The sequence below is a fragment of the Bufo gargarizans genome, chromosome 3 (genome assembly GCF_014858855.1).
Source record: "Bufo gargarizans isolate SCDJY-AF-19 chromosome 3, ASM1485885v1, whole genome shotgun sequence".
NCBI classification, from domain to species: Eukaryota; Metazoa; Chordata; class Amphibia; order Anura; family Bufonidae; genus Bufo; species Bufo gargarizans.
Window position 1 is genome coordinate 128287841 of NC_058082.1, and position 27421 is coordinate 128315261.

At 45.2% G+C, this 27421-nt stretch overlaps 1 protein-coding gene across 2 annotated transcripts in view; it reads left to right on the plus strand.

The window, feature by feature from the left end:
• The window catches only part of VWA8 (von Willebrand factor A domain containing 8), a 429985-nt gene that overhangs the window by 126109 nt on the left and 276455 nt on the right, over positions 1-27421 (plus strand). For both annotated transcript variants that reach the window (XM_044284760.1, XM_044284761.1), the window contains exons 9-13: positions 20028-20136; positions 21609-21713; positions 24054-24185; positions 24831-24965; positions 25212-25289. In XM_044284760.1, the coding sequence (XP_044140695.1) occupies positions 20028-20136; positions 21609-21713; positions 24054-24185; positions 24831-24965; positions 25212-25289 (559 nt within the window). The remainder of the gene's footprint in view (positions 1-20027; positions 20137-21608; positions 21714-24053; positions 24186-24830; positions 24966-25211; positions 25290-27421) is intronic.

A 27421-nucleotide genomic window follows, 5' to 3' on the forward strand; every position in this document is an offset into this window, starting at 1 on the left:
TAGTATTTTATTATTGTTTTTGCCTCCATGTATTTCTACCCACAGTGATTCCATATGTTCATGTCCCTCATTTATATCTCCTAGGACTATGGGCTTTAGACAGGACTTTGCATAAAGGCAGACCCCTCCCCCTCTCCGATTTTGGCGATCCTTTCTAAACAGACTGTAACCCTGTACATTAACTGCCCAGTCATAGCTATCATCCAGCCATGTCTCAGTTATTACCACTAGTCCTCCTCACACATCACTAATTCCAGTTCACCAGTTTTATTAGTCAGGCTTCTGGCATTAGTATACATACATTTTATGTATATTTTTTAACCTGCACGTTTCTTTCTGAACTGTTCTAGTCCCTCCAGTTCTCCAGGAACCCAAACCGCTCCTTTTTACACCAGTTCTTGAGCCACTTGTTAACCTGCCTAATCTCCTGCTGCCTTTCTTGTGTGGGCCGTGGCACAGGCAGTATTTCGCAAAACACTACCTTTGAGGTCTTTGTCCTAAGCTTTTGACCTAAATCCCTAAAATCCTTTTTAACCACTTCAGCCCCGCTAGCTGAAACCCCCTTCATGACCAGAGCACTTTTTACACTTCGGCACTACACTCCTTTCACCGTTTATCGCTCGGTCATGCAACTTACCACCCAAATGAATTTTACCTCCTTTTCTTCTCACTAATGGAGCTTTCATTTGGTGGTATTTTATTGCTGCTGACATTTTTACTTTTTTTGTTATTAATCAAAATGTAACGATTTTTTTGCAAAAAAATGACATTTTTCACTTTCAGCTGTAAAATTTTGCAAAAAAAAACGACATCCATATATACATTTTTCGCCAAATTTATTCTTCTACATGTCTTTGATAAAAAAAAAAATGTTTGGGCAAAAAAATAAAATGGTTTGGGTAAAAGTTATAGCGTTTACAAACTATGGTACAAAAATGTGAATTTCCGCTTTTTGAAACAGCTCTGATTTTCTGAGCACCTGTCATGATTCCTGAGGTTCTACAATGCCCAAACAGTAGAAAAACCCCACAAATAACCCCATTTCGGAAAGTAGACACCCTAAGGTATTCGCTGATGGGCATAGTGAGTTCATAGAACTTTTTATTTTTTGTCACAAGTTAGCGGAAAATGATGATGATTTATTTTTTTATTTTTTTCTTACAAAGTCTCATATTCCACTAACTTGCGACAAAAAATAAAAAATTCTAGGAACTCACCATGCCCCTCACAGAATACCTTGGGGTGTCTTCTTTCCAAAATGGGGTCACTTGTGGCGTAGTTATACTGCCCTGGCAATTTAGGGGCCCATATGTGTGAGAAGTACTTTGCAATCAAAATGTGTAAAAAATGACCGGTGAAATCCGAAAGGTGCACTTTGGAATATGTGCCCCTTTGCCCACCTTGGCATCAAAAAAGTGTCACACATCTGGTATCGCCGTACTCAGGAGAAGTTGGGGAATGTGTTTTGGGGTGTCATTTTACATATACCCATGCTGGGTGAGAGAAATATCTTGGCAAAAGACAACTTTTCCCATTTTTTTATACAAAGTTGTCATTTGACCAAGATATTTATCTCACCCAGCATGGGTATATGTAAAATGACACCCCAAAACACATTCCCCAACTTCTCCTGAGTACGGCGATACCAGATGTGTCACACTTTTTTGCAGCCTAGATGCGCAAAGGTGCCCAAATTCCTTTTAGGAGGGCATTTTTAGACATTTGGATCCCAGACTTCTTCTCACGCTTTAGGGCCCCTAAAAAGCCAGGGCAGTATAAATACCCCACATGTGACCCCACTTTGGAAAGAAGACACCCCAAGGTATCCAATGAGGGGCCTGGCAAGTTCATAGAATTTATTTTTTTTTCGCATAAGTTAGCGGAAATTGTTTTGTTTTTGTTTTTTTTCTCACAAAGTCTCACTTTCCGCTAACTTAGGACAAAAATTTAAATCTTTCATGGACTCAATATGCCCCTCAGCAAATACCTTGGGGTGTCTTCTTTCCAAAATGGGGTCAGTTGTGGGGTGTTTGTACTGCCCTGGCATTTGAGGGTCTCCGCAATCATTACATGTATGGCCAGCATTAGGAGTTTCTGCTATTCTCCTTATATTGAGCATACAGGTAATGAGATTTTTTTTTTCCGTTCAGCCTCTGGGCTGAAAGAAAAAAAATGAACGGCACAGATTTCTTCATTCGCATCGATCAATGTGGATGAAAAAATCTCTGCCCAAAAAAAAAATGGAGGGGAAAGGCGTCTGCCAGGACATAGGAGCTCCGCCCTACATCCATACCCACTTAGCTCGTATGCCCTGGCAAACCAGATTTCTCCATTCGCATCAATCGATGTGGATGAATAAATCATTGCTGGGATTTTTTTATATTTTTATATATATACAAAGTGTTTGCCAAAGCATAGGAACGCCGCCTCCTCCTCAGCTCGTATGCCTTGGCAAACGTATCTGTCACTGCAGAGGAGAAAATCCCGTCTTGCAGCGCCGCATACACCGACTTGCGTGTAATCTGACAGCAGCGCAATGCTTCTGTCAGAATGCACATCGGTGCTGCAGCTAGTAGATCGGTTGGTCCACCTGGAAGGTAAAAAAACAAAAAAAAACAAAAAACCAGGCCACAACGCAATAATTTTATTAACTTTGGAACAGTACATGTAAACTTTAACTTTTTGAACTAAACATTAACGTGTTTGCTTACTGGTGTGTTTTTTTTTTTTTTTTTTTTACCTTTATAGAACAAACCTCTCCTTCCCCATGGGTCAATGTGCAAAGCGCAAATCGCCCAAAGATGTGGTGAAGTGCGTTATGCACTTTGTCCCATGTGAAAGGAGACGTTTGCAGCAGCTGTGAGTGAATGGGCCCTAATAGCCCTGTGTGCCTGTCCTGGTGAGATGATCCCTATGCTAATAGTGTACCTGTGAGTGGTCCTTCCGGAAACACTCTCCAAAGCATAGGGCAGGGTGGTCAGGACAGTCAGGACAGAAATAGCGGGTGTCACGCCTTATTCCACTCCTGCTACAGACACGACATTTTTTTCGGGGTGGCGGTCGGTTTGAGGTACCAGGAACGACACTGGGGAAATGTCGCTCGTGTAGACGGCTAACTACACTGGTGGATGGGGCCACGGAACCTCCTGGGTACAGGAGGTTCGCGATGATCTCTTCCTGAAATTTGAGGAAGGATCCAGTTCTCCCAGCCTTACTGTAGAGAACAAAACTATTGTACAGAGCCAATTGAATTAAATATACAGACACCTTCTTATACCAGCGTCTGGTTCTGCGGGACACTAAATACGGAGCCAACATCTGGTCATTGAAGTCCACCCCTCCCATGTGAAGGTTATAGTCGTGGACTGAGAGGGGCTTTTCAATGACACGGGTTGCTCGCTCAATTTGGATTGTCGTGTCTGCGTGAATGGAGGAGAGCATGTAAACGTCACGCTTGTCTCTCCATTTCACCGCGAGCAGTTCTTCGTTACACAGTGCGGCCCTCTGCCCCCTTGCCAGACGGGTGGTAACGAGCCGTTGGGGGAAGCCCGCGCGACTAGTTCGCGCGGTACCACAGGCGCCAATCCGTTCTAGAAACAAATGCCTAAAGAGGGCCACACTTGTGTAAAAATTGTCCACATAAAGATGGTACCCCTTGCCGAATAAGGGTGACACCAAGTCCCAAACTGTCTTCCCACTGCTCCCCAGGTAGTCAGGGCAACCGACCGGCTCCAGGGTCTGATCTTTTCCCTCATAGATCCGAAATTTGTGGGTATAGCCTGTGGCCCTTTCACAGAGCTTATACAATTTGACCCCATACCGGGCGCGCTTGCTTGGGATGTATTGTTTGAAGCCAAGGCGCCCGGTAAAATGTATCAGGGACTCGTCTATGCAGATGTTTTGCTCAGGGGTATACAAATCTGCAAATTTCAGGTTGAAATGGTCTATGAGGGGTCGAATTTTGTGGAGCCGGTCAAAAGCAGGGTGGCCTCTGGGACGGGAGGTGCTGTTATCACTAAAGTGCAGGAAACGCAGGATGGTCTCAAATCGTGTCCTGGACATAGCAGCAGAGAACATGGGCATGTGATGAATTGGGTTCGTGGACCAATATGACCGCAATTCATGCTTTTTTGTCAGGCCCATGTTGAGGAGGAGGCCCAGAAAAGTTGTAATTTCGGAAACTTGGACTGGTTTCCACCAGAAAGACTGGGCATAAGAGCTTCCCGGGTTAGCGGTTATAAATTGTGTGGCATATCTGTTTGTTTCGGCCACAACTAAGTCTAAGAGCTCCGCAGTCAAGAACCGCTCAAAAAATCCCAGGGCCGAACCGATCTGAGCTGTCTCAACCCGAACTCCAGACTAGGCAGTGAAAGGGAAAACTACAGGTGCGGCTGAAGTTGGGGACTGCCAATCAGGGTTTGCCAGCACCTCTGGGATTCTAGGGGCTCTACGGGCACGTCTTTGCGGTGGCTGCGACGGGGTCACTACTGCACGTGCCACCGTACCAGCTTCAATTGCCCTTCTGGTGCTCTCTACTTCACCAGGTTGTACGGCAGTGCTGGTACTAGGTCCAGGAAGGGCTGGGCTGCTGGTGTATGCATCACCACGTAATCCGACAGCACCAGCCCCACTCTGCTGCTCTTGAAGCGGATCCTGCGGTCTAGCGACACGGGGCCGGGTACGCCTGGTGCTATCAGGGACCTCAACCTCCTCGTCCGAACTTTGGGTCAGAGAGCCACTGCTTTCTACAGGTTCGTATTTTGACCCGCTGGATTCATCAGATGAGGGTTCCCACTCCTCATCCGACTGGGTCAGAAGCCTGTAGGCCTCTTCAGAAGAATACCCCCTGTTAGACATTTGGGCAACTAAATTTAGGGGTATTCCCTGAGACTACCCAAGAAAAAAAAAAGCAAGCCTGTCTTACAAATGGGAGGCTAGCGAAGTACCGGAGGCCGCTGCGGTTGATAAAAAATATCAAAACTGATTTTTTTATCGCCGCAGTGCGTGTAAAGTGAATGTGCAGTAATCAAAAAAAAAAATATTTTTTTGTCACTGCGGTGGGGCGGGTGTGGGCGAACGCACGTGTGGGCGACCAATCAGGCCTGATCGGGCAAACACTGCGTTTTGGGTGGAGGGCGAACTAAAGTGACACTAATACAATTATAGATCTGACCGTGATCAGTTTTGATCACTTTCAGATACTATAAAAGTACAAATGCTGATTAGCGATACGCTAATCAGCGAATAACGGACTGCGGTGCGGTGGGCTGGGCGCTAACTGATCGCTAAACTACCTAACCAAGGGGCCTAAACTATACCTAAAACCTAACGGTCAATACCAGTGGAAATAAAAAAAATGACAGTTTGCACTGATCACTTTTTTCCTTTTCACTAGTGATTGACAGGGGCAAGAAGGGGTGATCAAAGGGTTAATTGGGGTGATCTGGGGGCTAAGTGTAGTGTAGTGGGTACTCACAGTGATGTGTGCACCTCTGCTGGAACCAACCGACCAAAAGAAGGAGCAGAGGAGCACAGCAGCCATATAACCCCATCATATTTACTAATATGATGGGTTATGTGGCTTCTGATTGTTTTTTTTGAAAATCATCAATCTGCCAGCCAATGATCGTGGCCGGCAGGTTGATGACAAACTTCTTCTTTGAATTTTGCCGGCCCGCGATGCGCATGCGCGGGCCGGCATACCCGGAAATCTCGCGTCTCGCGAGAGGACGCACCGGCGCGTCCACCCAGAAGAGCACGACCGCCGAGAAGACGCAATCCTGCGTACGGCGGTCGTGAGGAGGTTAAAGAGGACCTTTCACATGGATAAACATTGTGAACTAAGTATCCTGACATATACAGCGGCGCCCTAGGATCTCACTGCACTTACTATTATCCCTGGGCGCCACTCCGTTCTCCCGTTATGTCCTCCGGTATCTCCGCTCAGTAAGTTATAGTAGGCGGAGACTTAGGACTCTTGGTTATAGTAGGCGGAGTCTGCCCTTGTTCTGCTGGGCGTCTCCTCCTCCTAAGCTGTAGCGCTGGCCAATCGCAGCGCACAGTTCACAGCCTGGGAGAAAAAAACCTCCCAGGCTGTGAGCTGTGCGCTGCGATTGGCCAGCACTACAGCCTAGGAGGAGGAAACGCCCAGCAGAACAAGGGCAGTCTCCGCCTACTATAACTTACTAAGCGAAGATACCGGAGGACATAACGGGAGAACGGAGCGGCGCCCAGGGATAATAGTAAGTGCAGTGAGATCCCTGGGCGCCGCTGTATATGTCAGGATACTTAGTTCACAATGTTTTTCAAAGTGAAAGGACCTCTTTAAGGATACTCCACCTAGCTCTAACTTTGTCATTGGTTCCGATATGGACCATGACCGCTGGATCTTCTCCAGCCCCTCCCAGTAATCTGTCAACCCGATCCACAATGTGTCAAACTCTAGCGCCAGGAAGACAACACACCGTTCGACGATCCCGGTCTTTGTGACAGATCACCCTATCTGTAACACTAATAATTGAGTCTCCCAGTACCTGTCTGGCCTGCCCTGCTCTCCTGGTCCCCTGCTTACTGGAGCTAACATTCCCCTGACTGGCAGATGAAGGGTCCGGCTGCAGCAGTGCTCTCCCTGAACTGACATCCCCCTCATCTGCCAACCTTGCAAAGTTTTTGGGGTGTGTCAGATCTGGGCTAGCCTCCCTGGCACTATTCCCTCTACCCCGCTTTCTAACTGTTATCCAGCTAGCTACCTCACTTTCCTCAGCCTCCTCACTACCACCCTCCCCCACATCTACCCCATAGAGTGCTTGCTCACTGAGCAGCAAACTCTTTTCCAATTTGTCAACGCTTCTCAATGTGCGATTCCAAACGGGCAATTTGCTCACATTTTGAACAAATATATGGACCCTCAAACGGCTGTTCCAGGACTGCATACATTAGACAAGATGTGCACTAGACTGCGTTTTCAATAATGGAACATATACTAAATGGGGATTACGCAAGAAAAAAAAAAAAAAAAAAATACAATATGGTGCAGTGATAGGAATCTAACTTACTGTAATCCCCTCCTAAAGTCCCTGAATCTCAAGTCACTTAATCTAAAGTCACACACTTAATACAAACACAGCTCTCAAACTAGTCAGATTTTTCCCTCTGGATTGCATATTTAAAATGGAGTATTACAGGTTTTATCTGATTTAAAGGTCATCTGTCAACAGATTTGTATACATGACACTGGCTGACCCGTTGTATGTACACTTGGCAGCTGAAGGCATCTGTGTTGGTCCCATGTTCATATGTGCCTCATTGCTGAGAAGAATTATGTTGTAATATATGCAAATGAGCCTCTAGGAGCAATGGGGGCGTTGCTGTTATACCTAGAGGCTCTGTTTTCGCTGCACAACTGCTGGGCCCTCTGCACTTTTATTGACGGGGTCAGGCATTGTAATCGTCACCAAGCCTGGACCTATCGAATAAAGTGCATAAGCGGCAGCAGTTGTGCAGAGAGAGGAGAGCCTCTATATCAGTGATGTTGACCATTTTAGAGACCGAGTGCCAAAACGGCAACCCGCAACCCAAAACCCACTTATTTATCGCAAAGTGCCAACAGAGCAATTTAACCTCAATACCAATATGGTATATCTTCCGTGTCCTTTTTAATTTAGCTATAATAGTCTGCCTACATTCAAAGTGCTGCCTGTGCTGTTCATGGTGTGCCCTGCGCTGATGAATGTCAGAAAAAAGTCATATTAGTACACCATCGACTTTTTCCAGGGTGCAAGTGCCCACGGGGCCAAAGGTTCGCAGCCACTACTTTAGATCTAGAGGCTTATTTGCATATATAAAAACTAAATTTTTTGCTGCAATGTAGGCACATTTGAACATGAGACCAACACAGATGCCTTCAGCTGCCAAGTGCATATGCAGCAGGTCAGCCAATTTCATAGGTACAAATCTGCTGACTGATGCCCTTTGGTTACTACTTTTATGTCTGCTTCACAATGTCATTCCTGTGCATCGTAACAATTAATATTTTTATCTATGCTCTACTTATCAGAAACATTCTGCATCTAAAGTTTCCTCTTTGTGCAAGTCACTTCTCAAATATAATGGGAGGAACGGCCTCTGAACTTTGTACAGCTCCTGGGGACCCATGTCCAACGGGCTGACCGATTTAGTGTTCAGATGTGGGCCTAGTGCTAATAAAGTGTAAAACGGTTGACCAAGTCTTATAATCCCTCTTTGTTCTAAAGGTCCCCTTAAAATAAGCTGTTGTTTCACTGTTGAAACCCCGGTGAACAGTTTTAATCAGGGTAGGAATATTTAGAAATTCTTCAAGCCCCGCGTGCTGTTTGCTGTGGCTACTTGATGGAGGTTTTCAACGAAGAACAAGACAGGTGGCTTTCTGCTCAGGGAAAAAGCAGAGCCTCTGCAGTACCATGTTGGTATAGAAGGCCGCTTCTGCAAGGGAATCCTGCCAGATGGGAAAGAGATTGATTCCATCCAAGTTACATAGTTAATATGGTTGAAAAAAGACATCAAGGTCAACCAAGGGATAGGTGGGGACTCGAACACCAGACGGAAGTTGTTCCCACATATTTTTATTGTACTAGAAAAACGCAGCAAAAGTCTTTAAAATTTCCTTTACCAGGCTTTCAGGACTTTTGGTCTGAAAATTATTCATAGTATGACCCCTTACAGTAAAAAAATTTTTTAAACAAACCCATGTTAAGTTCCTCTTTTGGTCACATGGATTAACTGTGACGACCTTCCTCCCCATAAATGCCAGAGTGGAGAGCTGATCTTTTGGACCCAGCCCTTCGTACATGGCATGGATGTCCATTCATTTGAATGGCAACTATGTGAAGCTGGAGACAGAAGTAGATTAGGGAAGTCGGACACCAACGCTAACCCTTGCCAGCTTCCATTTAAAAAAAAGGATTGCCTTTTTTGAGAAACTCCCATGTACTTTGGTTTGTGACACACTCCTCTAAATGCTAATATTAGAGAAGCTTTCTTTTAGTCCCGCTAATAGTCTTTACTTAAAAGTAGTTTGTCAGTAAATTTGATTATGCTTATCTGCTGAAAGCACTAAGTAGGCTCTGGGGAGGGCAGGACAAATATATATTTGTCATCAGGGGTAGTGTATATATAAATGTTTATTCTACCAGGTTCTGCTCCTCCAAATGCCCAGGAGGTGGAGCCTGACTGTGATGTGCTCTCTGCATTAAGCTGTTTCACAGCCCCTCCCATCTGATCTGAATTACAGCCATAGTCGTCACCAGTGCTACAGCTGTCACTGGAAGCAGAAGGAAGGGAATGTAGAGAAGCTCAGTGCAGAGAGCACTATACAATGAAGCTCTGCCTCTAGTGCACTTGCAGGAGAAGAGCCTCACAAAATAAAAGAATAAAAGTTCATATTAACACTACTACTTATAATAAAGCTCCACAAAAGGTATTTTTGTACTGTTCTCTAGTCCCTGCCTAGTGCCCCTAGCGATTCAGAAGTGGAGTGGTCATAGGCCCTATAGGGAAATTTTCCGGTGGGCTGATGCGCCCAAGCTCTCCTTACACCACCGGCTAGGTACATAACAATCTGATGCTTTTAGCATTAATTGACAGGAGCATCAGGTACTCATGCACTTGGCTGGCAGCCGCAGGTGTCCTTCAATTCAGGTCCTCAGAATGGTGAATACTGCAGCGGGGGCAGGAGTGTTTTGTACTGCACCGTTGTGTTGCTGGCCTCGCCTACTTCAGTTGTCCCTGCCTACTTGTGTTGCCCCACCCTTTTTCAGTTTGGACCTGCCTACAACAAGGGAGTACTTTTGTTTTCCAGGGCCACTTTCCCAGTCCACCCCTGTGTCTGTCAAACTATAAAAGTAAGATTTGTGTTGCGGAAGTTGTTCAATTAAGAATAGTAGCCAAGAAACTGCAGTTACAAGTGAGCTGGCTGCTTTGTTGGAAAGTACTGAACATTGTCTTTTGTTCCTTCACATTAACACCATGTTTTCTACAGTATCTAAAATGTGATAATTCACTTTCCATCTAAGTGGGTGCAATCACGTTCAAATGTACAGATTGTCCAGATTCAGACAGAAATAAACAGGATATGTTCATCACATCTACACTTGCAATCCTAAAATGTTCTAACTTAAAAATTAAACATGGAAAGAGAATAAAAACACACAGCAGGAGGCAAGGAAAGAAAATGACAAAGAAGAACATAATGAAATCTCTAAAAAAAAAAAAAAAGAAAAGAAAAAAAAGCAGGTATTTGACTATGGCCCTCCAAGGGATGTATCATAATAATGAACAGGTTTGCCTTATTAGCCTTATTAGCCTGCATTTGTTTTCCAATTTCATAATTGGGCAGAGGAATGTCACAAGACTCAGAAGCAGAACTATGAGCAGACCACTGTGCAAAGCTAAGAGCTATTAAATGGGTTCTCCGGGATTTACATATTAGTGTGAGGTCAATGGTCCAACTGCTGGCACCCTTGCTGGTAAGCTGTCTGAGGAAGCCGGTGAGGACTGTGACCTCCCTGCAGCTTACTAAGCACAGTGTTGCCTGTTTTGATAGCAGCTATGCTTAGTATCACAGCTCAGCCTCTTTCACTTTAATGGGACTGAGCTACTGCCTAGGCCATGTAACCGATGAATGTGACGTTACTGGCCTACAAAGAGCCCTAAGTGCTCACAGAGGGCTGTAGCCTCTTCGTTTAGCTGATCGACAATCTGATATTGATGACCTATCCTGAGGATAGGCCATCTATATGTAAATATGGGAAAACCCCTTTAAATAGCAAACCGACTGTAGTAGCAGATTTTTATTAGTATTTTATTTTTAGATTTGTTCTTGAAGGGTCTTTGCCCTAACAATTGACATAATATATATACCTGACCATAACACCAGGCAGATATGTAATCGTCCTGCATGGGCCAGGGAGCATCTACGCTGGACGAGGGACCAGTGGGCCTCAGTGCTGTTCACTGATGAAAGTCGATTTACGCTGAGCAGAAATTATGGCCGCTCGTAACTCTGTACCCCAGAACCTCAATGACCTGAGGGCCATCTATCAAAAGGAGTGGGATGCCATGCCTCAGCAGCTCAGCAGACAATAAGTCGACTTATGAACAGCATAAGACATCATTGTCAAGCTGTAATTGATGCACAAAGCCACATGACAAGTTATCGAGACATTGACGTTATTTGTGGGACATGCCCACCACTGTTGTTGGCTTTTGTTTCATAACGGAGGTACTGGTTAATACCACTCGACTCCCCATAGTCATACCTCCACCCCACCTCAATCAATATGCCTCCCTCAACCCTCTCTACCCCAATAAAGACACTGACACTGCTTTTGGATTAATTTTGGCCACAGCAGCCGATTTATTACAAACATACATATAATGTTATAACAAGAGTAACCTCATAAATGCCAACTGAAACACATTAACCTGTATGTCCCTTATTTTCCGAGGAGGAGGTCCCTGAAGCCCTAAAACCCAAAACAACCGTGCTGAGGTGAGCCGACTTACCCCCAGCCGTTGACCACTACCTCGGAGGCACCCCTGATGGCTCACCCTGACAGTTCCGCCACATCCACCCAACAATCCTGGGAGTCCAGCCCCACCTGTAGGGCCCTCCCATCCTCCTTACCCTCAAATCACACCGACTCCAAGGACCTCCCACCGCCACAAACGCACAGGCTTGATTTCCCTCAAGCCCGTGCGTCCCTCCACACCTGTACAGCAATCTCCATGCCCTCCTGTATTGCCAAGCTCCACATATCCAAACCCAGGGCGTTGAGGTGCACCCCGTCACTACGCCAAAACCCCCCTCCAGATCCCTATGCCGCACCGCTAACCCCCCCATTCCTCACCATGAACCTCCCAATAGCCCTATTGACTTTCACTCGGGCCTTGTTCAAACTATCCACCGAGCGAGCTCCCCTCTAAACCGTATGATGGTCGACCATACCGTTATCATTCCCGGATACTCCCATAACCTTAACAAATCAAATTTTACATCTCTCACCAGCTCACCTAGCCCCCAAATCATTCCCCCCTACATGTAGCACCAAAATATCAGGGGCCCTGTCCTGCCTAACAAATCTGTTAAACTCCGGAAGAACCCCACTCCACATCATCCCCCGCCTGCCAATCCACCTCACCACGGCCACTTCACAAGCCAAACTGAGTTGTAAACCGTCTGGCCTAACTGCAGCCCTGGCAGCTCCCCACCACACATACGTGTGACCCAACAGCCAAACCAACGCTGGGTCCGAACCTGCAACGACAAAGGAAACTAAAGAAAACAAGAAGCAACCATGCCACCAGTACTGAACACATTTTCCCAATTCCTCTCACCCAATCACACCCTTACGTATGACCTAAACCGTACCGATTCCCACCTACCGATCCTTTTTATGACGGATTGAACCCATCTCCCACCCTGTCCCCAATGAAATCCCGCGCACAACGCAGCGGGCACATCAAACAATCCGGGATTTCAAACAAAACAACCCGTCGCCCTTTTCCTTCCATGTCAGTCTTAGATTGCCTAATCACGAATTCCACCCTATCAGGCAAAACATCAACGTCATCCCTAAACAACCCCTTTTTTCTTTCCACTGTCGGGCTAACCAATTCGCAGAGCCGCAATGCCCCAAAAAACGCCAACAAAAAAGCCAGCCTAAACAACTTTACTTCCCCCACTGACCTGCACACCCTCCCCAACTGCTCCCCCAGCTTAATCAGCAATGTAAACGACACAGGCCGCCGGGAGTCTACCCCTGCCTTCACCCGCCGCCAACCCTTCATGGCCCGCACCACCAAAAACGATTTAGTCACGTCCCTTAAATTCCTAAGCCGAATACCAAAAACCAGCCCTGCCAAGCAACTAGAAACGGACCAGCCCTCATCCCTGCAATGCCCAATAAACAACAACATCGGTATTTCTAAATCCTCGTCGCCCACACCCAAACTCCCCTTCCACTGTTCCCAACACTCCCAAGACTTCGAATACCTTTCCCACGTACCAGGTGCCAAAGTTGATTGGATAAGACCCGCCACTGCTACTCCAGAACGTTCCACAGCGAGGCTGGACATTCTACCTCCAACTCCGCCACGCCCGGAGCTAGCTGACTGAAACCGGTCCCACTGTGAATGAGAGAGAGCATCAGCGATACAGTTGTCAACCCCAGGCACATGCACAGCCACCACCCAAGCATTAAGTTCCAGACACTCCAGCATTAACTTCTGCAACAACCGAATCACCAATGGCAATTAGGCTGATAAACCTGAACGCCTGAACTACTCCCAAGTTGTCACAATGGAACCGAACTTTCTTGTCCCAGGAAAAACTTCCCCCACAACATTACCGCCACCACAATCGGGAAAAGTTCCAATAGGGCCAGATTACGGACCCAGCTATCAGGCCACACTCCTGCGCACCATTGCCCACCACAGTACACGCCGTACCCGCAACCCCCAGCCGCTTCCACCACCTCCACAACCTCCCCCATAAATAATGACCTACCATTATACCTATCTAAAAACAAACCCCAAACCGCTAGATTAGCCTTCAACTCCCGGCCCAACCTAATGAAATGATGCGGAGCCCACACCCCCGATGTCGCCCCCGTCAACCGCCTACAAATTGATCCTGCATGCGAAGTTCAGCTTACCAAGGAGTGACTGAAGTTCCCTAAGCTTTATTTTTTCAAACCGCCCCGCCCTGGCCACCTCCCTCCTCAAATCCTCCAATTTATCCGATGGCAGCCTACACTCCATTCGCTCCGAATCAATCATGATCCCCAAGAAACTCAATTCAGTTGTAGGCCCCAACGTCTTTTCCCCCGCTAACGGAACCCCAAACCGCCCAAACAACCCACGTAACGTATTTAACAAAATTGAACAAACCCGCAAACTTGCTGGGCCCATGCAAAGGAAGTCATCCAAGTAATGGATGATGGAGTTACAACCCGACATATCCCTAACCGCCCATTCCAAAAATGAAGTAAAGGTCTTGGAATAAGCGCACGACAAGGAGCAACCCATCGGTAAACAATGGTCTACAAAAATCCCCCCCATCCAAAAACACCCCAACAAATGCAAGCTATCCGGATGCACCGACAGCAGACGGAACGCTGCTTTAATATCAGTCTTTGCCATAAGCGCCCCCTTCCCAAACCGCTTCACCGGCCATTCTACCTAACTTAACCTCCTTACCCAACTTATCCGTAACAACTCCAGGGTGCTCCAAAGCCGAAAGCAAATTCTTTTTAACTAAACAAGTGCCGGACTGAACAAACGGTATCCGAAAACCCGAAGCAAACCCTTCTTCCAACAAAACCGCCGCCTGCCTATCTGGGCACCTATCATGGTAAGGCCGCATCCTTTCCAGCCGCACTGGCGTCTCCCCCTTTTCCAAAACCGTCCGCCCCTCTCTGCTTACCTCCCCGGAAACATTGCGAGGCCCCGTGTGACCCACCGCAAGTGGAACATTCGTGTTTAAACTTGCACTTTGCCCCAAACTTGCAACTCCCCTCATTAAAAAGGAAGCACAGCCCCTTTGCGGATGCCACTGCAAATCCAGACTGCCCCCCACTACTAGATTCCCCCCGAAAGGACTGCCCAGCCCTAATCGGCGCTGTCACCTTTAACCACAAGGAGATATCTTTGTGGTCCCATTTTATCCCCGGACGCACTGCCTTCCGCTGCCTGAACTGCTCGTCGTAACGCAGCCACGCAATACCCCCATACACCCTATACGCCTCCCCTATCGCATCAAGGTAACAAAAAAGCATGGAGCAGCACTCCGGCTCTTTTTCCCCAATGACACTAGCCAAAATCGCGAACGCCTGCAACCAGTTGGCAAACGTCCGCGGAATTAACCGGTGTCTCTGCCTCTCTTCCTCCTCCTTCTTGCCCTCATCCCGCTTTGCCCTATCCAAATATTTTTTTTTTAAGGGAAGCAGGGAAAAAATATCCACATACTCCCCTTTCCATATTTTCTCCCTTAACTCATGTTTTAAATGGGCGCCCAACGGTCCCTCAAAACAGATTTACACTTCACCTTTAGCCCTGTCATCCAACCTCGCCACCTCTTCCTCCCCAAACCCCCCCCCCACCACCTGCGTTTGCACTGAGACCATACTCGCCCTCCGGAGCCCCCGTCCCCAACTCCGCCAAGGCCCCCAACACCCCAAGCCGGTAACGGGGACAGCCCCCCCTACCTAAGCCCGAAACCAAACCCTCCAAGCCTCCCAGCAACTGACCCAAACCCCTACCTAGATCCAACTGGAACCCCTTACCTAGATCCGACTGGAACCCCCATCCCTGCCTGCTAAATCAACCCCCAACTGTACTACAGAACCCCAAGGTGCCTCACCTGGCTGCGTGGGTGCTGTGACCCCACCAGTCGCAGATCCTGAATCCTGACGTCCCGACCTCCTTGAATCCTCTTCCACTGACCGCGCTGGAGTCAGGGACGTAGCTCCCAGAGCGCACCTGTCCATCTTCAGAGGAGGCCGAGCCTCCCTCCTCCTCTCTGCCTGTTCCCACCGAGGGCTTGCTGGAGGCAGTCCCCTCCCCCGCAGCAGCCCCGTTCAGTCCTCCATCTTTCCCTTGCCGAGGGCCCCCAGCCACCGACCCATAGGCTAGGGCCGCCGTTCCCGGTCCGGATTCCAGACGCCGGGTCAACTGCCTGGCAGACCTTGCGCGGCCTGCGGGTGGGCTCCACCGAATCCTCGGATCAGCTGGATCAGCTGTCCCCCAACGTGAAGGGTCCCTGGTGGGGCTCCGTTTCCAGCACTGAGCCCGAGGGAACGCCATTTCCGGGCTGGGGCGAGCCGGCGGCCTGGCCGCCACAGGCGGAGGCACAACTGGAACCTCCGTCTCCCCTCGGAGCAGGTCCTGTACCCGATCTTGCAGCCACCCTTCTCCACGCTCCACTGCCGCCCTCTGCAACTCCTGGATGATCGCCTCCATGGCGGTGAGTCAGGACCTGGCGCTTGTCCGCTTGCCTCACAAAATGGCCCCTAACCGGCTGCTGCACACCACTTTTAACCCCCTCCGACACCCCCACTAAATCAAACCCACCAATCCCTACACTGGGGGGTCTCGCTAACCCCCCCCCCCCACTCCTGTCATGGTCGCCTCCCCTAAAGACTCCCGCCCCCCAGTCCGGCTCTACTATACATTGTTTGGGATGAGAAAATCACCACTGCTGCTTCTGCTTAAATGCGCTACTTTCATGATATAATATCACTGTAGTGTGAACTTTTTACGTTTTCTATAAATTTGAGCCCAGTCACATATGCCTGCTGGGGAGGGGAGCAGCCCAGGCAACTAAACCAATGTGTCCATTTGTGGACACATCAAAGGCAGAGGACCGCCGTCACACAGGACACTAGTTCCTCCTCCAGCACTGCGTATCGCAGTATACAGCATGTATGTGGACTGGCTCCGTGTCATCATCTCAACGCGCCAGCCCACGTGCACTGCCTGGCGGTGGAGTGCCCATCAGTGCAGCTGAGCGGCCCCACAGGAGGATCATCCCCAGGAGCAATGAACACTCCCATGGAAGACAAGAGGAGCACCCCTGGACAACTAGAATAAATCTTTGGCTCAGTAACCACTTGCCCTCAACAATGAGCATTAACCCTTCCATTTCCTATTTTCTCCCTAGACAACGAGCATTAAGAATTAACCCTTTTCCCTGCCTACTTCCCCCTAGACAACAAGCATTACATTCCCTTCCATAAGAATTAACCCCTTTCCCTAACTTATTCCCTGTAACCCTATCCCTGCCTCATTACCTTCAATGTATTAGCCCTTTTTCTTACGAGTAGTCCATATATAAATAGTTAAACCTTTTCTTGCTGCAAGAACTAGCTGGTTAACCCTTTCTTTGCCTCCCCACAAGAGCTAGCTGGTTAACCCTTTCTACCCCATATTACAATAAGGACAGTTGGTGCTAGGTGGGATAGGGGCCACTGGTGTTTGTAAGTAATTGTACATTGGGTGGGTACATTGATATTTAGAGTTTTTATAGTGTGGTAGTGTTCAGACGCAGTGTTATTTATTTAGTGAAACAACTGAAAATATGTCATATTCTAGGTTCTTCAAAGTAGCCACCTTTTGCTTTGATTACTGCTTTGCACACTCTTGGCATTCTCTTGTTGAGCTTTAAGAGGTAGACACCTGAAATGGTTTTCACTTCACAGGTGTGCCCGGTCAGGTTTAATAAGTGGGATTTCTTGCCTTGTAAATGGGGTTGGGACCATCAGTTGCCTTGTGGAGAAGTCAGGTGGATACACAGCTGATAGTCCTACTGAATAGACTGTGTTAGAATTTGTATTATGGCAAGAAAAAAGCAGCTAAGTAAAGAAAAACGAGTGGACATCATTACTTTAAGAAATGAAGGTCAGTCAGTCCGAAAAATTGGGAAAACTTTGAAAGTGTCCCCAAGTGCAGTCACAAAAACCATCAAGCGCTACAAAGAAACTGGCTCACATGCGGACTGCCCCAGGAAAGGAAGACCAAGAGTCACCTCTGCTGCGGAGGATAAGTTCATCCGAGTCACCAGCCTCAGAAATCGCAGGTTAACAGCAGCTCAGATTAGAGACCAGGTCAATGCCACACAGAGTTCTAGCAGCAGACACATCTCTAGAACAACTGTTAAGAGGAGAATGTGTGAATCAGGCCTTCATGGTAGAATATCTGCTAGGAAACCACTGCTAAGGACAGGCAACAAGCAGAAGAGACTTGTTTGGGCTAAAGAACACAAGGAATGGACATTAGAGCAGTGGAAATCTGTGCTTTGGTCTGAGGAGCCCAAATTTGAGATCTTTGGTTCCAACCACCGTGTCTTTGTGCGACGCAGAAAAGGTGAACAGATGGACTCTACATGCCTGGTTCCCACCGTGAAGCATGGAGGATGAGGTGTGATGGTGTGGGGGTGCTTTGCTGGTGACACTGTTGGGGATTTATTCAAAATTGAAAGCATACTGAACCAACATGGCTACCACAGCATCTTGCAGCGGCATGCTATTCCATCCGGTTTGCGTTTAGTTGGACCATCATTTATTTTTCAACAGGACAATGACCCCAAACACACCTCCAGGCTGTGTAAGGGCTATTTGACCATGAAGGAGAGTGATGGGGGCTGCGCCAGATGACCTGGCCTCCACAGTCACCGGACCTGAACCCAAAGGAGATGGTTTGGGGTAAGCTGGACCGCAGAGTGAAGGCAAAAGGGCCAACAAGTGCTAAGCATCTCTGGGAACTCCTTCAAGACTGTTGGAAGACCATTTCAGGTGACTACCTCTTGAAGCTCATCAAGAGAATGCCAAGAGTGTGCAAAGCAGTAATCAAAGCAAAAGGTGGCTACTTTGAAGAACCTAGAATATGACATATTTTCAGTTGTTTCACACTTTTTTGTTATGTATATAATTCCACATGTGTTAATTCATAGTGTTGATGCCTTCAGTGTGAATCTACAATTTTCATAGTCATGAAAATAAAGAAAACTCTTTGAGTGAGAACGTGTGTCCAAACTTTTGGTCTGTACTGTGTAGAGATAGATATATATATATATATATATATATATATATATATATATATATATATAGCCAACAGCATATAGAATGGATATATATGTATATATGTACGTAATACAGTAACTGTATCAAAAGACACTGTAGTGTACAATGAATATTTTTAGTATACAGTGTATTGAGTCTTTGCACGCAGGTCAGGCCGTCGGGGAACAGAGCGTTAAGAGGGAAGTGGAGACAATCCCCCTCATTTCCTTTTTCACCCACCACTTACCACGTCAAGGTTGCCTCTTTCAAGTGGGTCCCAGTTTGTGACCTTTTCTGCAACACAGCACCTGCAGAAGGCATTTATTTATTTTTTTGCACTTATATAGTGCTACTATATTCAGCATGCACTTTAGAGACATTAGCATTGGGCCTTCTAAGTTCCCTTTCAATAAGTCTTTTGGAATGTGGGAGGAAACCGAAGTACCCTGAGGAAACCCACGCAAGCACGGGGAGAACATACAAACTCCATGCAGATATTGTCTTTGGTCAGATTGGAACCCAGGGCCCAGTGCCAAGGAGGTTTAGTCTTACAGCAGGCGTGCTGGGTCATGCCTTCTGTGGGCACTGTGGTGTGGCACCAAATTAGAAGTAGAGACCCACTCAAAAGAGGCAACCTTGACATGTTAAATGCACTTATGCATATTGATCAAAACATATACAAATGTCTTCATATATAAATTGTGGATGTGCAATCTATGCTCTTTTTCTTTTGGAATTTAATTTTTTGTGTGTCTTTGAAAGGCATAACTTTTTTTAGTTACGTAAAAAAAATTACATTTTTTTTTCAGTCATACATGGGGCTTTATTTTTGTCATTATTACTTTAGAATTTTTTTATTTTTGTTTGTTAACAGCACAATATTTTTTTTTTATGAATAATGCAAATAGATCCTTTATTAACGGATACAAGCGTTTGCATTATTGGTGCGGATCCCTCTGTTCAGATACAAGACTGATCCGCCCAAAATGCGAGAATCTAACCATGGGCAACATCCACATGGAGTTTGTATGTTCTTCCCGTGTTTACGTGGGTTTCCTCCCACACTCCAAACTGGCTTCCTACGTTATTGACCCTAGTGTGCATTATGTGCTGAAGTGCAGAATCTATATGGTAGCCACTGACTTCCCCAGGAGTCGCCCCAGCCACACAACTATCCCTATGCTTGGAGTCCCTGTGGGAAAAGTGTATTACAAATGTTTGTCATTGTCATTTGTTATCCTTCTGTTTTATGTTCTCTTTATTGAACATCTTACAAGTTACATCTTAAGATTATATTACACCTGCAGATAATACTGAAGATCATCTCTAACAAGCGTTCCTGCAGAAAAGGCTCGCTAGTGATGATCTGGCAGTGTAATACTGCCGCCAGTTACCCAATGAACGAGTAAATGCTCATTTGTTTTTCTCTTTCAGAATTTCCCAACTCCTGTCATTTGCTACAACTCTGTGCTCTCTTGAATCTGCCACCTTAGGGCTTCCAGACTTCCCAGCAGACAATTTGGCAGCAGCCGTTGGAATTTTGGTAAACTACTTAAATTGGTACCATTTCAAAATTGTTCCTTCAATAATTCATGTTGTGTTTATGCATAATGAATATTATCAGGCAGCTGTCAGCACTGATTTAAAGGAAAGTTGTTCTATTGCTGACATTTGCTGCCTGGGCATTTGAAATGATGTCAGACTTGAAAAGAATGGTACTAAACGTTCATCAAAATGTACACTGGATAGCCTGTTCCTTGAATTGGTTCACATTGGGCAGTTTGAACATTATCAATAAAATTGTATATCTAGAGACTTGAGGAAAAACTTAGCTAATGGGCACATCTATTTTTGGACACTGACCAAAAGCCCCCTATTTTTATCCACTGTTTGCAAATTCATGGATGGTTGGCTACCCTCAGTCTTAAAAGGTATGTGTAATCAGAAAACAACCAATTTTTAAACACATTTTTAAAGGAATTTTGGTGGTTATTTTTAATTTACTGTGTCAATATGTATATTTAAACAAAAAACATAAAATCCTGCAATTTTCCCACTTGCCACTAGGCTTAATAATAAACACTACTTCTTGATCTGTTTACTTAGTTATCTCCTTATCATAACAGTCAGGTTTAGAATAGAATATATCACTGTGTATAGATAAGTCAGGATCCTCCTTTAACAATAAGTGATTGTCCTTCAACAGATAGACGGACCATGCCTAGCAACCCTATTTTAAGCACAGGTAAAAATAGGCAGTACAGGGAACAAAACTGTGGAATTAAGGGGTAATTGAATACACAGTGAAAAGTTGAAATAGGGCCACCAAGGAGATATTAATCACCACAATCCAATACTCAAAAAAAAATAAAAAAATCCTTTAAACTGATGATGGACCCCTGCCGATCAAATGCTGATGATCTGAGACCCGGGACTCCCGCCGATCAGCTGTTTGAGAAGGCAGCGGCACTCTAGGAGCGCCGCAGCCTTGTCACTGTTTACCGCAGGCCTAGTGACGTCACGACTTGAATGGAGTGTCGGACCCCTGTCGATCAGATGCTGATGATCTATCCAGAGGATAGATCATCAGTTTAAACAAACTGCAGAACCCCTTTAAAAATGACACTGAGCAGTCCTGCAGTTGGAATAGTTGTTAGGATTATTATGATAATAGCTGTTCTCTTCAAACATTTCATGCAGAGTTAATGGTACGCCTTAAAATACATCTGTAAGTATTTAACGCAGTACATTCCTTGTTAAAACATTACAGCTCCTCGTGTTTATGTGATGAAATCTATAAATACCCTGCTTTGACTTCACGACGATCGGGGACATGTCTGGCTTTCCAGGAATACCACCCGGCTGTACTCTCAGTGAACTCAGCACACGGTGCTTCACTCTGAAAAAGCTTGTGTCGTTGTGCTATAAATTGTGCAATGAGGCCTCTTACATCATCGCCGTGTTGTCCTGTATGATGCATTAAGACCTAATCTATTTTTCTTTTTATAACTGAAGAATGTATTCCCTATGATGTCTTCCCAACAAGTCATTCAAAGACTGTATCCTTATACTGTTATGTTGGGGAAAGAAGGCCAAACTGCTGTAGAAGACACATTAAAGGTACATTTTCCAAATTGGAATAATAATCTGCAATAAAATACACTAATGTAAGACCTATTTAATGTTTCAAATTTTAGGCCTGGCTTTCAATGCTTGTTAAATGCGTGTATAAATATATGATTTTAAAAGCTACATAGGTTTGATTGATTAGGATGGATGGATGGATGGATGGAGTGAGTGAACTTACCTTGGGGTTCCACCCAAATGTATTAGATATGGTTAAGGTCAAGCTAAAATGGAAAATGCCCTTCTCAAGATGAAAATCACCACAAAATCTCAGTCATATAGTTCACTAGAATATCTTTAGCAAGAAGTAGGGGATCTGATCACTTCATCCTTAAATGCATTGGCCCATCTCAGATATTGATAACCTATCGCACCTGTGGGACACGGTCATATCTCCAGAACAGGGTACCTGAAGTGAAGGAGAGCACACTGCGCATGCTCTGAATTCACTGCTTTGGAGGTTCTGAAAATAGCCGTGCTAGAGTGACAGTCCCATGGTGGAAAATGGAGAGTGCACGATCGACCTCTCTGTTCACCCCTATGGAAAGTAGACAAGCCAGCTCTTAGCTATTTTCAGAAATCCCATAGCAGTGAACGGTGGATGGCTGTACTTGCCTGGTGCACTCCCCTTCATTTCGAAGGCCTGTTCTGGAGATAGCAGCAGGCCCTAGAAGTGGGACTCACAACTATCTGACATTGATGGCATATCCTAGCGATATAACATTAAGGTCTGAGATGGACGTACCCCGTAAGGAATTTTTTACATGGGCTGACTAAACAGGCAATTATCGGGAACAAGCCATTTGTTCTTAATAATTGCCTAACATTAAGCAGAAGGGAGAGCAGCATTTGTCTAGAGCAATCATCCCCTGTGTATGCGGGGGGAGTGATTACTACTATTATCTTTCAGCAGATTCCTGTCTACACAAGATGATCTGCTGCCAACAATGATTTAATGTGCTACGGGAATAAGACAGTCTCCCCCAATGAATATGCTCCTATTATCGTTGGGTGATCAGTTGCACATATATACAGGGCAGTCATCGGAAACAAGTGTTCCTGAGAATGCAGCTTCCGAATAAGGGACCTTTACCTTAACATTTTGAGAAAGATATTCGTAAAGATCATGTTAGGATATTTTTTATGCCTGACTTAGGCTACTTTCACACTAGCGTTTTTGCTGGATACGGCAGGGTCCAGCAAAAATGCTTCCGTTACTGATAATACAACCATCTGCATCGGTTATGAACGGATCCGGTTGTATTTTCTTCAACATGGCCAAGACGGATCCGTCACTCCATTGAAAGTCAATGGGGGACGGATCCGTTTTCTATTGTGGCAGATTGTGTCGGAGAAAACGGATCCGTCCCCAATGACTTGCATTTGGGTCATGCCGGATCCGTCTTGCTCCGCATCCCAGGATGGAAAAATACCCAGTTTGGGAACGCGACTAAACGGAACTGAATGCATTTTGGAGCATTCTGTCCTATTCAGTTCAATGTTGTCCCCATTGACAATGAATTGGGACAAAACTGAAGCGTTTTTTTCCCCGGTATTGAGCCCCTATGATGGAATTCAATACCGGAAAACGTAATCGCTAGTGGGAAAGTACCCTTAGCCTTGTTTCATGTGCCACTCTTAGCGCTCATGCACATGAACGTGTGCCGCCCATTCCATGCATTGGAGTCTGCAAATTGCAATCCGTAGTGCCTTTGTGGGGTGCTGTGCCTTCATTCCACCCTGCACCTTCTATATTGCGGACTCATTAAAGTGAAGTGGTTGCCAGTATGCTTATTATTCAGTCTGTGAAATATGCTCCATGTATCAGAGGTATTTCCTGGGCTGAACGCTGCTCCTGTGAAATGCCTCACAGCATTATAATTATTTATAATGTGTCCCTGCCCGACCTCAGCTTTACTGAACTGTACTGGTGTCATTATATCAGTACAATTCAGTACAGCCAAGATCGAGCAGTAATACAAAGCATTATAAATCATTGTAATGCAGCGAGGTCATTTCACAGGAGTATTCAGGCCAGGAAATACTGTAACACGCACACACACAGCATGTTTCCAGTACGAACACGCTTGTCTGAAACTAGCCTTAGAGCTTTTTCACCATGTCTGTTTTGTGGATGCAAATTCTCACTGTGGTTGATCAATTTTTTGCACCCGCAAAAAAAAAAAGCACCTTTGTTTTTATTTTTGCAGCATTTTAACTTTTTTTCTTTTCAGTAGATCAGTAGAAAATGGACCAAAGAACTGCATCTCTGTTATTTTCTGCGCATCCTGTAATATGTTTGTTATTTATGTTTTGCTTTCCTTATTTTATTAGAGATTTGAACTCTTGGACGCTGAAAGGTCTCCCATTTTCCTAAAAATTGCGAAAGTGGAGCCAGAACAGAATGCTGATAGACCCCTAGCTTCGGTTCACATTCAGACTAGTAACAAGGGAATCACAATACAGGTGAAATATCCAATTTTTACATATTAAATAAAATGTTACATAGGTTTCATATGGTAAATAGCTTTTTAATACGTTGGAGTTCTGCAAAGGTTTACATCATCTGGGCACCTTTACTTAATAATGGGCATCGTCATAGATTGACATTGACTGGTAAAGGAAGTGAATATGCTGTATTAATTAAAGAAGCACTCCCACAAACCTTTTTATTCTCTGACCTATTAGAAAGGTACATGTTGTAAACTGTAGTGAAGGTAATCTTCTTACCAGTGACTGTATTTGTGAGTCATCTCCTCCCTTATGATTCTCAGCTGTGTCATGTGACCTGCACTCTGACTCTCCAAAAAATGCAGCATCATTTTTGTCGACAGGAAGCCACATTCTCCATGTATTACTATGGGAGCCTCAATGTCAGTCTATTAGGAATGAATAGAGAAGTAACTCACTTATTGTCCTGTGTCAGTTGGAGTTCAGAATGCAGGTCACATGACACAGCTGAGAATCAGAAGGGAGGCCATAACTCACAAATGCAGTCACTAGTAAGAAGATTACCTTCACTACAGTTTACATAATATACCTTGCTATCAGGTTAGAGAATAAACATTTTTGTGGGATTGCTACTTCAAAAGTCTGTATTTTTCTTCCCAGGTGGCAGCAGGTTCTCGCCCCATGCTGTTACATTCCAAATCATCCCAGTTCATTAGAACTACTACACATGATCAGCTGTTGGCCGAGATGATGCAGTCCCATATGGTTAAAGACATGTGCCTGATTGGAGGAAAGGTAAATTTTAATTCCTATGAGACATATCGTGTGATAAATTGATATTGCCAAAATCCATTATTCCAAAATATGGTTGAAAAGATGCCTTCTTCCCACATAAGTGGATGGGTGGTGCAGATGTGGAGATAAAGCAGTCATTTCTTTCTGGTACCTCAAACCTTTTTGAAAAGAAAATGTTAAATTTGAGAATATTTTGATCTTTTTTTTTCTTGTTTTTATATGAATGCTATCGTTTTTGTTTTTTAGGGATGTGGTAAAACTGTCATTGCTAAAGAATTTGCCGATATGCTTGGTTACGAGGTTGAACCAGTCATGTTGTACCAGGTAATATTTTCTGCTTGTAAACATATGCAGTATATACATAATGAGGAAAAACACCATAAGAAGTGTTGAGCAAATGAGAAGCACAAAAGCTCGAACTGCAAGAAATGCATGATATTAAAACATAAGGTGCAGTCATTATTCCAATACCAAACAAACCTTAATAACCTAATCTCCAGTAAGTATCACATTCATCTGGAAGAAATACCATGCGCAAAATTATAATATACAGTTCATAATAGAAAATTTGCACATGTACTATAGATACAGTATGAGCCCATATATATTTAAGTTCCGAAATTTATTTTAATCATGTTGATTTGCTGATATCAGGATCCAAAATTATAGTAAAAGCTGTAAGCTAGTGGCATACCTCAGTGATGTAAGTCAGCCCTACTAATGAATGAACAATGTTAATATTAACATGTTGCAAACACACTCAGACCAAACCTATGTTACAGGCTAATCCAAAATCAAGACATAAACATTGGGTTTAAAAAACATATGAAAGAGGTGAACTGCAAAGATAGGTGCTTCCACACAGCCGCCTAGGGTCCACAGGCGTTTTATTTGCAGGCTTCCTGATGTCAGAGGTATAAGGGCATCCAGACAGCAGCCTAATCCCTCAGGCCTCGTGCACACAACCGTAGTTATGGTCCACATCCGAGCCGCAGTTTCTGCGGCTTGGATGTGGACCCATTCACTTCAACGGGGCCGCAAAAGATGCAGACAGCACTCCGTGTGCTGTCTGGATCCGTTGCTCCGTTCCAAGGCCCCACAAAAAAATAATAATAGCATGTCCTATTCTTGTCTGTTTTGCGGACAAGAATAGGCATGTCTACAATGGGCCGCCGGTTCCGTTCCGCAAATTGGTGAAGGCACATGGGCAGCTTCCGTTTATGCGGACCGCAAAAAACAGCACGGTCGTGTGCATGAGGCCTCATTCACACGTCAGTGGTTTCCATCAGTGATTGGGAGCCAAAACCAGGTGCGGCTCTAAACACAGAACAGGTGCAGATCTTTCCCTTATACTTTATCTGTGGAGGCCCCACTCCTGGTTTCGGCTCACAATGACTGATGAAACTCACTGACCAAAACACTGACATGTGAGTAAGGCTACATGCACACAACCATATGTGTTTTGCGGTCCGCAAATTACGGATCCGCAAAAAACATATTTTTTTTGTGGATCCATTGTAACAATGCCTAAAACGGACAAGAATAGGACATGTTCTATTTTTTTGCGGGTCTACGGAACAGACATACCTATGCGGACAGCACACGAAATGGACACGGAAACCAACAACGTTTGTGTGCATGTAGCCTAAGGCTTAATTGTCTTGAAATTCATGTGTAGTATAGCGCATAGACTGGAGAGAAAACCAGTTTATTTCTATCAGTCCACATAGTAGTTGGCAGTCAGTGGCTTGTTCCTGTACGAAGAGCTGAGGTTACTGGTAGCTATGTTTTGTCACGTTCCCCACCATTAGGATAGTTCTGGAGAGCAGTATCATGACATTAGCACTAATATGTTTTGTCCACCATAGGACCTAAAAGTTCAAACAATATAAAACTCGGATACACAGATAAGTATTTTTCATCAGTTAATGTAGAAAGTAAATAAAAATGTAGTCTAATGAGCGATGCTGAAGGGGAACGAAAATCTTGGGAGGAGCTCATTGAAATCAGTGACCATTCATTTTAATGAATGGTGAATTTTCTAGGGCAAAGTGTACAGGAGTCTTCTTAGAGGCTCTGAGTCCCTTCACTTCCCTGCTGGGGAGATATGGGCATGCTTTTCTAGCTGTATGTTTCTGTATTCAGCATTACACAACAGCGCCGCAGGGTGGATAATGGGGTTAGACGGGAGTCCCTTCCCTCTAGCTAACGACTTAAATGCTGCAGTCAGCATTTTCCATGATAATCTAAGGGGTTAAACTGCTGAGATCAGAGGTAACTCAGATCCTGGCAGTGACAGCAGTTGGCCAGTGATATAATACAATTGGAACTTGCAAAGTGATGGCACAGGCACAGTTCCAGACCCCATGCCATTACAGCACTGTACCTGTATTGTGCTATGTACTAACTACCTACTTGTAAGCCGCAGTATGGTAAGGGGTTAAATAGGAGCTGTG